General features: G+C 48.8%; 1 protein-coding gene across 11 annotated transcripts in view; it reads right to left on the bottom strand.

The window, feature by feature from the left end:
* The window catches only part of NEDD4L (NEDD4 like E3 ubiquitin protein ligase), a 386,984-nt gene extending 376,696 nt beyond the window's left edge, over nt 1-10,288 (bottom strand). For all 11 annotated transcript variants that reach the window (XM_059881094.1, XM_059881095.1, XM_059881096.1 and 8 more), the window contains exon 1: nt 9,933-10,288. In XM_059881094.1, the coding sequence (XP_059737077.1) occupies nt 9,933-9,980 (48 nt within the window). In that variant the 5' untranslated portion in view covers nt 9,981-10,288. The remainder of the gene's footprint in view (nt 1-9,932) is intronic.
* Nucleotides 10,289-13,349: the final 3,061 nt, after the last annotated feature.

The raw sequence follows: 13,349 nt of genomic DNA, 5'->3' as shown, positions 1-13,349 counted from the left end.
GCTCCTAGGAGGCGCCGCTGGCAGTGCAATGACCTCAATGTCCTCGGATCCAAAGCACAAAGGGGGCTGCTGACAGAGCATGCCCAACCCAGCAAACACTGCCCAGCTGCCCAAAGCTCGAAGTATCTACATCAGACAGTATCCATCTACCCAAAGCTTGAGGTATCTACATTTGGGAGGTTTCATTTCATTTTCATTTTCATTTTCAGACTCACTCTTACATTAAAGTGGGGGAAGAAAAGTTCGTAGTAGAAATACACAAAACAGTTAGCAAGTAAAGAAATAAAACCCAAAGTAACGGCAATCCCTTTGCCCAAAGATAACTGCCATCACTATCACAGGTTGGTTACATTCCTGGTCATGTTTCCTCTGCATAAACACTTTAAACCACAATAGGATTCTACTGTTGTGAAAAAACAGCACACCCACTGTTCTGTAACCTACTTTTTCCACTTATTATATTACTGACATCTCCATGTTATTAAACACTCTTCGGTCTCTCCCCACCCCTCTGCCACCCTCGTGGCTGCACAATAAATAACATTCTCCATCTCATTTCTCCCAGCAGAGAAGGAAAAGCTTTTAGCTCCAGCTTAAATGTTCTCTTTTGCTAATAACATGCAGACAATTAAGACCCCTATTTCAAAGGCAGGCAGCACAGCCCATATCAACTTCTTAATTATCAGCATAAACATACTGCAGAACCCACAGAGTTCAGCTCCCTCTGGGTTATAGCTCCATCCAAGAACCACGTTCATTTATCCTCAGGAGTTAACAGGCAAGGAGGAGACACAGCCAGTTCAAAGTTTAAAAACCACCTGACTGACTGTAATGACAGCCGCCTCCAATAATCACACACAGCATACAAAGCACAAAAAGAATTAGAAGAAACTATAAAAGGAAGCAAACTGATTCTCAGTTTTGCCTAAAAGAAAGAAAAGAAACCCACACTCCTTCCCGTTTCCAAACCAAACTGCCTAAGTTGAAGCTGGCGCTCTGATGACACCCGAAGATAAAACCACTGATGAACTGAGAGAGAAAAAATGGAGGCTTAGAAAAAGCACACGATTCTTAACAGATTCCCATTCTGGAGCTGAAGGTAGCTGGGAGAGTCGTAAGCACACAGAGCTTTGAATTTAGCGGGATGCACACACACCCACTTTGTGAGTGCTCACAAAGCACAAGAAGTCTCTAAGCAGTGTAGGCTTGCTTTCATTTTTCTGGGAAAACCGAAGTGTCTTCCAGCACTAAAAAAAAACAAAACCTAATACATGTAAATAAACTAACACTTTCGATGCAAACATCTCCAGCTAAACAACAGGAAAAGTTAGTAGAGAGTTTGTCTTCTGCTATGTTACCTGGTGGAGGGACTTCCCTGGTGGCTCAGCTGGTAAAGAATCCACCCGCAATGCAGGAGACCTAGGTTCCATCCCTGGGTTGGGAAGATCCCCTGGAGAAGGGAAAGGCTACCCGCTCCAGTCTTCTGGCCTGGAGAATCCCATGGACTGTAGGGGTCGCAAAGGGTTGGATACGACTGAGCGACTTTCACTCACTCACAGGTTACCTGCCTCGGAGTCCCCGAATTGATGACATCTAATGTGGTGACCAAATGTGCAGTGGAAGCACAGATCACAAAGAAACAGTTTAACTCTGAAGCTTAAAACGTTAAAACAGATGTTCACCTGGGGCAACTGAGTGACCTCTGGACAGGTGGGAGCGCACTGTCCATCTTTTCTCACTGCGGCCACCTCATCACCACAGCAACCCACAAGGGCACGTCCAGCCTCATGAGATGCTTTAAAAGACCCAAGGCGCGACCCAGAACGGCACCTGAGGAGGCTGGGAAGAGCCGTGCCTCAAATGAGGCTGAACAGGGAAGTAAAATTAAACCATGGGAACTGGATGAACAGAGGCGAGACCAAGAATCAGAGGCGCACACACACACACACACGAAAGATTCACCAGAGGCACATCTCAGGCCTTTGTGGCTGTTCCACAGGATCCCCTCCTGAGTCTGCTCCCTCGGTCCGCAGGGACCGAGTCACACAGAAGATGGAACGCATCGTCTCCACCTGGAAGGCAGGAGTGACCACGGAGGTGACCTGAGCAACTCAAGGACCCACCAAAACGCCACAGCAGGGTATCTTTGGTGGTGGTTGTTTAATCACTTAAGTCTGACTCTTTGCGACCCCATGGCCTGCAGCATGCCAGGCTCCCCTGTCCTTCACCATCCTCTGGAGTTTGCTCACTGAGTCGGTGATGCCATCCAACCATCTCATCCTCTGCGGCCCCCTTTTCCTTTAGCCTTCAACCTTTCCCAGCATCAGGGTCTTTTCCAAAGGAAGAACAGTGTATCTGGGAAGTCCTGAGGAGTCCCAGGAGATGGGCCATGACCCTAACCAGGAATGGGACTGTTCCCTGGGCAAGTTCATTTCGTTCTTGGGGCCACCCACCCTACAAACCCGGCCAAGGTCCTTCTGCGTAGGATAGACCTCACATCACGTGCAGCATTTTACACTAAGTCACCTTTGAATGGCCCTTTCTTCCTAGTGAGCAGGAGGCATAAAAAGAATACGAAGCCTCTCGCTGGATGCTTGCCTGCCTGCCAAGAAGACACCAAGCAGTGAGTCTGATGACAGCAAGGGAATCTGATACCCTCGCCATTAAACTCGGCCAGTTCTGAATCCATATGGGATTCTGAAATTAGGGACAAAAAGTCGACTAAAGTGTCAAATTTAAATTTGTTACCCCCCCCCAAAAAAAAAATAAATTTGTTACCCCAGACTCGTTTTTGTAATATGGCTTTTCTCACCTAAAACTATTAAAATAAAGTTAGCATTCAGGCCACATGGGTTCAGAACAAAGTCTTATGATTATAACGATATCTTACATTTTCATGAAATAAATGTCCCAGATCCTGACTCACTGCTTTTCTCTCTGCTAGAACCTGAGCCTCCTTCTTGCCTCAGGAACCAAGAATATCTCCAGCAAATCAATACTCAGGAGTCATGACGATTATCAATTCCTTCTCAAAGTCAGTGATGGCCATTATGGAATGGTCTGTGCAACTCAGATGGAATTATTCAGAAGTCCTTATGCACCCAAGAAGAAAGGATGTGAGGCTGGCTCGAAAAAGATCTTTCCTGTGCAATTCATATGTTGTGGGGGCTTTTCCCCAAATCCAAACGCCTGCGCTTCCCTCAAATGTTGATATGTTCTGGGTAAAAGGAATCTTGAAAAGTCTAGAAAACAGATGATTCCTGATATTGCCCACAGTGAGAAACATCACTTTGTTTTTAGTAAAGAACTGATCTTTTTGGGAAAACACTGTTTCCTAAACCTAGGTTCTTTATCCTCATCTCTAAATTATCCTCCCATCTCTATGTTCCACCAACAAACAACTCCCAAGCCAACAGTAATACCATTAAACAGAAACAGTACAAATATTGCCACCTATAGTTGGAAAACGAAATATATTTGCTTATACTGTGACCTGGAAGAGAAACAATATAAAAACAGAACGTAACACTGTCACACTTCTCATGCCCTGCGCTAATTCTACAACTCTAACACTTATCATTTTTATATGATTGATTCATTATTTTAATCCTCTTTTATATAGACTGTCAAAAGACTGTGTAGTCTGCTTTGTTACCAATTCACAAATGTATGAGTAAGACAGAATCACTTAAGCAAAGACCTATTGCATCAAAAAGTCTAAAAACTCAACTTAGGGTCTCTCTTGGTTGCTGCTACTTGTCTAGGACCCAAAATTTAAGAGCAGCAGTAAAGCTGGCTTAAACGTCTTAACTCAAAATTAGAAATTTAATATGATCTCAATCTACCACAGAGGAATTAATTTGTTTCTTCCATAAGTCACATAGTACCATGTTTTTGCTGCTGCTGCTGCTAAGTCGCTTCAGTCGTGTCCGACTCTGTGCAACCCCATAGACGGCAGCCCACCAGACTCCCCTGTCCCTGGGATTCTCCAGGCAAGAACACTGGAGTGGGTTGCCATTTCCTTCTCCAATGGATGAAAGTGAAAAGTGAAAGTGAAGTCGCTCAGTGTCCGACCCTTCGTGACCCCATGGACTGCAGCCTACCAGGCTCCTCCGTCCATGGGATTTTCCAGGCGAGAGTACTGGAGTGGGGTGCCATTTTACCGTGATATAAATAACGGCATAACACATAAAGGTTATTAATTAGCAATGAACAAGAAGGTTCTTCCCTTCGGGGGCATGCAGAAGCAGTTTAGCAGGAACTCAAAAGTACTGCTGTGATACAGTTCTAAAACCATTCTTAACATCAAGGATTTCTTCCTTGAGATATTTCATGTTTTTCCTGAGGTGTATCAAACATATTGATGCTCCCAGAATCCCCAAACAGCTTTCCAAGGAAGGTTCCTGGGGACGTGGGCACTCACTGCACTGAAAACAAAGATGCTGGGCCCCGTTCAACCACTTCCTTTAAGTTGCATCCTAGGAATTTCCTGGTGGTCCAGTAACTAGGATCCAAGCTTCCACTGCAGGGGACACACGTTCGACCCACGGTCGGGGAATTAAGATTCGGCAAGCCACGTAGCAAGGCCAAAAATACATAATCAAATTTTAAAATAAAATTAAATTTGCATTCTGCATGGAAAAGAAATTGCAATCATCTGAGGACTCTCATTTACCCCTTTATGCTTTTGACCAAAAAAAGTTATTCCTTAAGGACACTACTTTTCAGTGATGACATAATAAACATTCAAGAAAACTAAAACAGAATATACATTAAAATGTCAATTGCTTGCAAATTCTACAGACTCCTGGAAGCAAAGAAAAACCTACAGAGAGAATTTAAAACAATGCGTTATATTGAACAAAAATATATTATATATCATATATATAATATTTATTTAATATTATATTAAAGAATATATATTTATTTAATATTATATTTAATTATATATATATATATATTTTTTTTCAAATTGCTTTCAAATGTCACCACAAAACCCATTCTTTTTTAAGGTTTCTTTCTCAAATGCCAGCGGTAAGGACACAGGTGTAAACGGGATCGCCCATGTCCTGGGCAGAGAGCTCGCTGACCAGCAGGGCTAGGCCTGACTCAGGCACTTGGAGTTGGGAGGAAGGGCAAGGCTTACATTCCCGGGGACCCAGCCTCTCACAACGCCCTTCAGATCCAGACACTATACCCAAACTGATTTCTGAAAGCAGTCCTGTGCCCGTTTCTGCACAGCTGCAAAGATGGCCTGTGTGGTCTGCCAGCAGTCTCTTGACAACACACGTGGACCACCCTCTGTCGATTAACAGTTCTTCTTAATTACTCACACTTGGCTAGGTCAGGTGGCCCAGGCTGCCCGTTTCTCCTCTGCTAATGCCCACTTAAGAGCCTTCCTCTGGGTCCAACGCTTTTCTCAAAGAAGAGCAAAAATTTAACTAGCAGTTGACTTAAAATTGTTCACAGATTGAAGGGGGACAGGGGAGGGCAGGGCAGGGGCGGTGAATGTTGAAATTGATGATCCAGGGTTATCCCAGGCTTCCAACTAGAGTAATTCAGGAACTCTAAAACACCCTTGTTTTCATATTTTACACCTCTAAAATAATGTTGCTTCATGAAATCAACAGTATATCACAGCTTGAAAGCAATTTTCTTTTTGTAGTGGTGCATGAAATAGCAGTACGTCTTAAAACTGATAGCACCTTGGAGTAAAGACCAGATAATATCCATGTCAAAGGTCAAGCTTATACCTCGTGAAGCGGGTAATACACAAATGAGCAAGATGACTAAGCCAACAGGGAGCAGAGGAGACCGTGGCAACTACACCACAGCTGCCATGATCCTAAGAGCCACAACTCAGATCCACTAACTGCCGCCGGGTGAGAATGCGGCTCCAGTGAGTCAGAGTTTTACCATTTCCATGAAAATTCCCGGGCTTTAAAACACGACACAGACAACACTAAGCAGGGTCCCTGGACAATTTTGACCTGGAAGCCATCAGTTTACAACCCTTGACATTTATGTCTATCTTGCTGCTAAGTCAGTTCAGTTGTGTCCGACTCTGTGCGACCCCATAGACGGCAGCCCACCAGGCTCCCCCGTCCCTGGGATTCTCCAGGCAAGAACACTGGAGTGGGGTGCCATTTCCTTCTCCAGCGCATGAAAGTGGAAAGTGAAAGTGAAGTCGTTCAGTCGTGTCCGACCCTCAGCGACCCCATGGACTGCAGCCTTCCAGGCTCCTCCGTCCATGGGATTTTCCAGGCAAGAGTACTAGAGTGGGGTGTCATTGTCTTCTCCGTATCTTACTTTATCCTAAATAATTTAGCTCTGAAGACTTTTCAGGATACTTGGAAGAGAGGGAGCATGTTAAAAATGAGGGTCGTAGACTCAAACTAGGTTCAAATCCTGGCTCTACAACTTATTCTCTGTGAGTCCTTATGCAGGTCACTTCACCTCTCTGAGCCTCCACTCCTCAACTGTAAATCACAGCAGACCTCACTGGGTTTTTATGAGGACTAAATGAGACAGTAAGCATATAAAGGCCTAAAACACAGTGCCACAGAGAATATCCTTGTTTGTATGAAATAAAGAGGGAAGGCAACGTACGATCCCATGTCAGGCTGGCTTTCATCTCTATGCCGTCTGCCTCATTCTAACCATCAAAAAAAAATTTAATGCCATACCTAAGGAAAAAGCTATCAAACTTTCACTCAGCAGAAAATCCCATAAATAAAGGATACATTTTTATGTTGTAATAAAATATTCCAGAAGGTTAACAGCAATATTCACGAGTAGACTGTGCCAAAATGTGCTGCAGCTTGCCAAAAAATAAACAAAAACAAAAAGCAAAAACAAAAAACCACCAAGGAACTAAGCCAAATGCAGAAACTAGTCCAAACTGTTCTGACTCCAAACCAAATCTGATGCTGGGCCCTGAGTCAGAAATTTGGTGAATTTGCTAACCCCTCCAACACCAAAGTCCTTCATCTGATAGCAATTTCAAATTTGATTACCTAAATGGACCTAATTTGGATCTGGTGAATATGAACCATAATTTACCAGAGGAACCCTGGCCAGGAAGGCACAACAAAAAATAAACAGCACATGCGCTCACACAAGCAAAGCCCGTACTTAATCCCTTTCATTCGACAAGCTGGACAGACCTAGGAACAATGCCCTCTGTCTTGGCATCCCGAGGTTTTCTGGGTTAATGCAGTGCTTCATCACCAGCGCTACCTACAGCTAAAGCCTCTCCGTGGCAGGGCACAACTCAGTGCCCGCCAAACACACAATAATGCTTTTCATCAACCTCCAATGAACACACAAACATACGTCTATGAAATTTGCTAGGGACGAAGGCCTATTTTGCTAAGAGGTTTATCAGGTGACTCTTCCACCTGGCAATCAAAGTATCTTCCTGGGTGATGATGACCCACTGAAGGCCATATGAGCAGAAATGCATGCCTTTGGAAGACGTTTGTTCCACTGGGCTCTTAGATGCTCGAATCTTCCCCTTGTTTTCTAACACAGGCTAATTCAGGAAGACAAAGCAAGCTGTGCAAATTCAACCATTTCTTGTTAATATTCTACGAAGGCAATCCCTGATCTTCCGAAGGGTGACATGACAGCATGAAACCACCCATAAAAAGCAAATACGGCACACACGTGAAGTCATCAGAGCCACCCCTAGTAGGAGAAGCTGAAATGGCTGTGACCTGTCTTTTGGAATATAGTGTGTGTAGAACAAAACAGTACCAGCAACTTGGCCATCGCTCAATCAATCAATATAATGTCTCCATCACCTCCTGCTATTCCCCATACAGCCCCAAATCCCCCTCCAGCAACATGAAGGAGTGAATTCACTCATACTATACACATACATACACACACACACACACACACACACACACCTCGATTCTGTTTACATTCCATCCTTCAGTTTCACCCTAGACACCAGTCAAGATCACCAGAATTAACTCACCTAGACGAAAGTGGTGAGGTGCTCTGGGTCGATTCTGACACGAGCTGTAAATGCAGACAAAGCACAGACTACACTGACACGCGTGTGATTCATTTACCCACTTGCATTTCCCAAAATGCTCATTTAGAAAACATTTTTTTCCCCAGGATTTTAAGAGTAATCATGTAATTAAAAAAAAAAAAAGACCTAAGATGAGAGGCAGCCGTCTTTATCCCCCACAATACTTCCTGCCCCTTTGTTTGGGAATGTGTATCTCACCACCTTTCTAAAAGCTCACTGCCGGCCCTCTATTGCTGCTACTAATTAAATGGAGAAGTAGAGAATGAAAGAGAAAGCTCCTCAAAGAGAAAACCAGAGGAGAGGAGATCCCCCTGGGTAAATGAAACAAAGCTACTTTTCATCCATCCCCTCGGTTAACTGCACGGAAAGGGGGGTATTTTACAAAAGTCCAGCATGGCAAAATGATCGGAAATGCCAATCACTTGCTTTGCGATCACTCTTTGATAAAATCAATACCACAGCAAGCTTACCAAGCACCGTTAAAGGAGGGAGGGGTTTGAAACGTACCCCCGACACTTTCCCCACCCTAAGACACCTATTTCATTACACACGGAACGCGCGCGCGCGCACACGTACACACACACACAACCAGAATAGGAAAGATGACGGGAGAGAAGCCGTAACATTGTCGAGTCTCAGATAAGAGCCTCTCTATTAACCCCACCCCTATCACCAGAGAAAAAGGGGATCTCAGAAAAGAAAGGAGAGGGAAAAAAGAGAAACCCAGAAATCCTTGAATTTGCAGGCATTAACTTTTCATGAAATGCACAACCAGGATAGGAAATACCTCCCCGCTGAGTAATGCCTCATGGGTTGTAAATTCACCTCTCGAAAGGGGAGCCAGACCTGAGAGCGCACCGGCCAGATGGCCAACCCCTCCTACCTGCTCCATCCAGCCTGCCCGTCACGCCGCGCCGGCGACAGCCTCCCACCCCTCTTTTTGGCAGCGCAACACACCAATAAGGGCCGAGCCTGGCTGGTCGCGAGAGGGCTGGGCAGTGAGTTAGCAGGATCGCTTCAAAAGGGGGGAGTGGGAACCCGCGAGGAGAGACTGAGGGTAAAAAACAAAGCCCTTTCTAGGCAAGCCGACAGCCTCGGGGGCGTGGCTTACTTAATTGGCTTCATCAATAAAAAAAGATCAATGGAGCTTCCTCCTTCCACCCACCCCAGAGGTGCTGGATCCTAAGGAAGGGGGAAAAAAATGGCAGGGCTGCAAGCGTCCTCCAAGTTTCCAGCAGCACCTGCCACCATGCGGGATCTCCCCCTCCCATCCCAAAGACTCCGAAATGCACTCTCTCGGCTTCAGACTGTGCAAGACGGAGGGTCGGACACGCACGGCTCACAAGGTTTCACCCGCTCCCACCGTAACAAGCACACACACACACGCAGCAGAGCACTTGCTGACACCATCATGAGAAAGTTCCAGGGGGGTAGACAATCCAGGTTTCCGCCGCGGCCCCGGGCTCCCCCGCGCGGCGCGGGTCTCTCCAAACGCGACACCCATCATGGACTCCAGGGCTGCAGGGGCGAGAGGCGGAAAGTTGCCCCACGGCCCCGAGAGACGCGGCACGGAGGACAGGGACCCGCGGGCGCAGAGCCGCACGCGCCCCCCTCGCACCCAAAGGCGGGGAGCGCCGAGGGAACCCCAGCTCGCGCCGCTTTATTTACCAACAGTGCGCTGCGCCGGGGGGAGGGGACGCCGGGCGGAAGATTGTGAGCACCCCGCCGGGATCCCTGCCCCCGGACGCGCCCGCCCTTGGGGTGCCCCAGCAGGCGCGCGGGTTGGGGGGGAGACGACCGTCCAAGGGGGTCGTCCCAGTGCCCACCGCCGGCCGCCGCCGGGCGGGAACTCCCCGGGGAGTCCCGCGGGGAAGGGAGCGCCGCTCACCTCTTCTTCCGAAAGTCCGTAGACCGGCTCCCCGAGCCCGGTCGCCATGGAGCCGGCGCCCCGCGCGGGATCGGAGGCGCTCCCGGGCGGCTGGGCTGTGGCGCGTCTGGGCGGCCGGGTCTCCCCTCCTCCGCCGCCGCCTCAGGGGACTGCCGGCCCGGCGCCGCAGGTGAGGGGGCCCGAGCGCTCGCGCCTCGGCCGCTGCCTGCACCGCTTCCTCCCGGAAGGCTGCGGACCGTGCGCTCCCGAGAGCGCGCCGTGCAGCGGGCGGCGGCGGCGGCGCGGCGCCCCTGGGCTTCCCTCCTCCCGCGCGCCCGCCGCTCTCCGCCCCTCGCCCAGCCCGCTCCCCGGGCTCTGGAAGCCGGCGCGCCCGCCCCCGCGCCCGCTCCCTCCCGGCCCCCGCTCTCCCCGCCCCCTCCCCCGCCCCCTCCCGCCCCGGCGCCCGGAGGGGACCCTCCCCGCCTCCCCGGGGCGGGCATACGCGCCCCCCAAGCCAATCACAGGCCGGGCTGGGGGGCGGGCCGCGGGGCTGGCGGGGTTCGCCCCCCCACGCCCACCCCGGCTCCCCACTGGCGCCCCCGGCCGCGGGGCGGGTCTCCGAGGAGCGCGGGCGCTCGGCCCTGGGACCAGACCCACCCTCCTCTCCGCTTTGGGGGAGCGGGCGAGCTGGGCATTTGGGGGCGCTGGAGACATTTTCTACAAGAAAGTCCCATTTGTCTTCCCCGAGGTCTTTCTACGAAGAACCCTGGGCCCGCCGTGATTGTTAAAGGGGGTTGGGGGCGAGAAGATGGATGTTTCTGGACACCTTTAAATTCTTGGCAAACCCCGGCAAGCCCAACTTGGCGGCTTTGTGGGCGCCCCGGAGCCGGGCCGCGCGGCCGGGGAGAGGCTGCCCCGGCGTGGCCGCGAGTCGCCACTGCCTGCGTCAACCTTGCCTGGAACAAAACCGACCCGGCGCCCGCTCTGAGTACACGCCCACCCCCTAGAAAACCGATAGCGTGGCTCTTTGAGCCAAAGGCCACTCTTCGTGATCCGCAACGTGAAATCGCAGACTCAAGTTTAAGGTTATCCTCTGCAGAGGCAAGCTATTAAGACGTCGTATTAGCCACGGTGGGGTTCTTCCCACGTCCCGGCTACTGTTTCTCCAGCAAGCAGTTCATTTAATCCATCAGATGTATAGGAACGCCAGAGACTAAAGAGAGAAATTAGTCACTCGACTTTTTCAGGAAGCCTGTCCTTACATTTCGTGGTTAAGTACAGTTGTGGGTTCAGAAAGGAAACAAAAGTAGAACATGCTATTTGCCTTTGAAAAGAAAACATCAAAGTGCCCTCTTTGGTATTCACAGGGTGCCTTTAGGATTTTCATTCAAGTCAGTTGTTTCAGAAAGAAATCACGTGGTCCCAAAGCCTCCCTGCAACCGAGCCCGACTGCTGCTCCTGTTCTAAGTATCTAGCTCGTTTTCAAACGAAGGGAAACACCCGTCCTAATGGAAGCTTTCCTTTGCCTCCCGACAACATGGCTGTGGCTTAAAGTTGTGCGAACGCTGGATTTTCTTTCCAGACAAAGCCCCTTGGCGTCAACACCATGCTCAGAAGCCTTCTCCCCACATGTGAGCCAGTAAATCACAGGCCTGAGATGCCACAGAAGCCCAACCGAGAAAAAAAAAAAATCACATTTATGGAGGAACAGTTAAAAAGACCATTCTCTGTACCTTCTGTCCAGGCCAAAGTTTTGTGACCTTTTCAGATCTACATTATTTTTCTTTTCATAAAGATTTGCAAACACACACACACACAGGCCCACACGGAATCCCCACGTGCTCTTCAACAAGCCTGTGATTTCTACAGGAGTTAACGCTCCTTTATCCTCGCTAGCCAGGTCTTCGTCAAGTTTTGTATGGTTTTTTCTATGAGGGGAAAGGTAATCTTTTTTCAGATTTTAAATAGAAACTTGTAATTTCTAATTACACAGGACACCCTTCCCACACCTTGTATTGAAGTGGTAGTCGCGCAGTCGCCTCGGATGCTTTGCAACCCCGTGGACTGTAGCCCACCAGGCTCCTCTGTCCATGGGATTTCCCAGGCAAGAATACTGGAGCGGGCTGCCATCCCCTTCTCCAGGGGATCTTCCTGACCCAGGTATGGAACCCAGGTCTCCTGCATTGTAGGCAGGCTCTTTACTGGCAGGCAGTGTAGGGTTCTGGACTTTATCTCGAGGTGAGGCTCTATCATCTGGGAACTCCAGGGGTGTATCCTGCTTCCTCCCCCTGCCCTGTCTCCAGGGTTCTGTGCCCATGCCCCCACCACAGCAGTCTGCACCTGCCTGCACTTTGGGGTCACGCCCTGGGCTTTCCCTAAGGCATACTATGAGAAACTACAGCATGAAGCTTGCCTCACGTCATGTGCTGTAGAGGTGTTGATAAAATTGTGATCTTTACCATTTAGTGTTTCCTGTAAGAAGACTCAAACAAGATATGTATTTCAGACCTAGGAGGAAAAGCCTGGTTTCTTCCAAGGAACTGGTAAGCTTTTGCAGGATGGATGGAGACAAGAATTATTTCAACTATGTAGTTTTTCTAGTTACTTTGGCTACCAGGAAACTCAGGACTCATTTTATGGCCCTGAGTCATAAAGTGAAAGTCATTCAGTCACGTCCAACTCTTTGCGACCCCATGGACCATACAGTCCATGGAATTCTCCAGGCCAGAATACTGGAGTGAGCAGCCTTTCCCTTCTCCAGCGGATCTTTCCAACCCAGGAATCGAACTGGGGTCTCCTGCATTGCAGGGGGATTCTTTACTGAGGTATCAGGGAAGCCCTGAGCCATAAAAGAATGCCATAAAAAAACCAAAATTGATCCCTTGTGTAATTATGTACCAGCTTTCCCCCAATTTAGTGGTTCACTACCCTGGATACACGTTGTCATCATCTGAGGAGCTTTAAAATGATCAAGAACCCAGTGACAGGCCTAAGGGGCTACAGTTTCACTGGTTCAGGGTAGGTGTACAGGCAGTGGTAGTTTCAGGAGCTTTCCAGGTGATGCTAATGTCCCCGTAAGGTTGAGAATGAGATGGTTGGATGGCATCACTGACTCAATGGACATGAGTTTGAGTAAACTCCAGGAGTTGGTGATGGACAGGGAGGCCTGCAGTCCATGGGGTCGCAAAGAGTCGGACACGACTGAGCGACTGAACTGAAGGTTGAGAATGGCAGCCCGGGCCAGTGGTTCCCAAACTTGGCTGCACATGTCTAAAACCACTGCTGTGTACCTTCCACGCCCATTCACTCTGGTTTAGTAATGCGGGGGTACTAAGTGTGCATCAGGAGTTTTAGAAGCTCCCAGGTGATTCTAATTAAGGCACAGCACCATCTAGAGATATCTGGCTTAGACTGATACTCTTTACCTGTTTTCCATGA

The sequence above is a fragment of the Bos taurus genome, chromosome 24, assembly GCF_002263795.3.
Source record: "Bos taurus isolate L1 Dominette 01449 registration number 42190680 breed Hereford chromosome 24, ARS-UCD2.0, whole genome shotgun sequence".
Lineage (NCBI taxonomy): Eukaryota > Metazoa > Chordata > Mammalia > Artiodactyla > Bovidae > Bos > Bos taurus.
The sequence above is the reverse complement of the archived record's forward strand: the minus strand, read 5'-3'. Positions and strand labels throughout refer to the sequence as shown.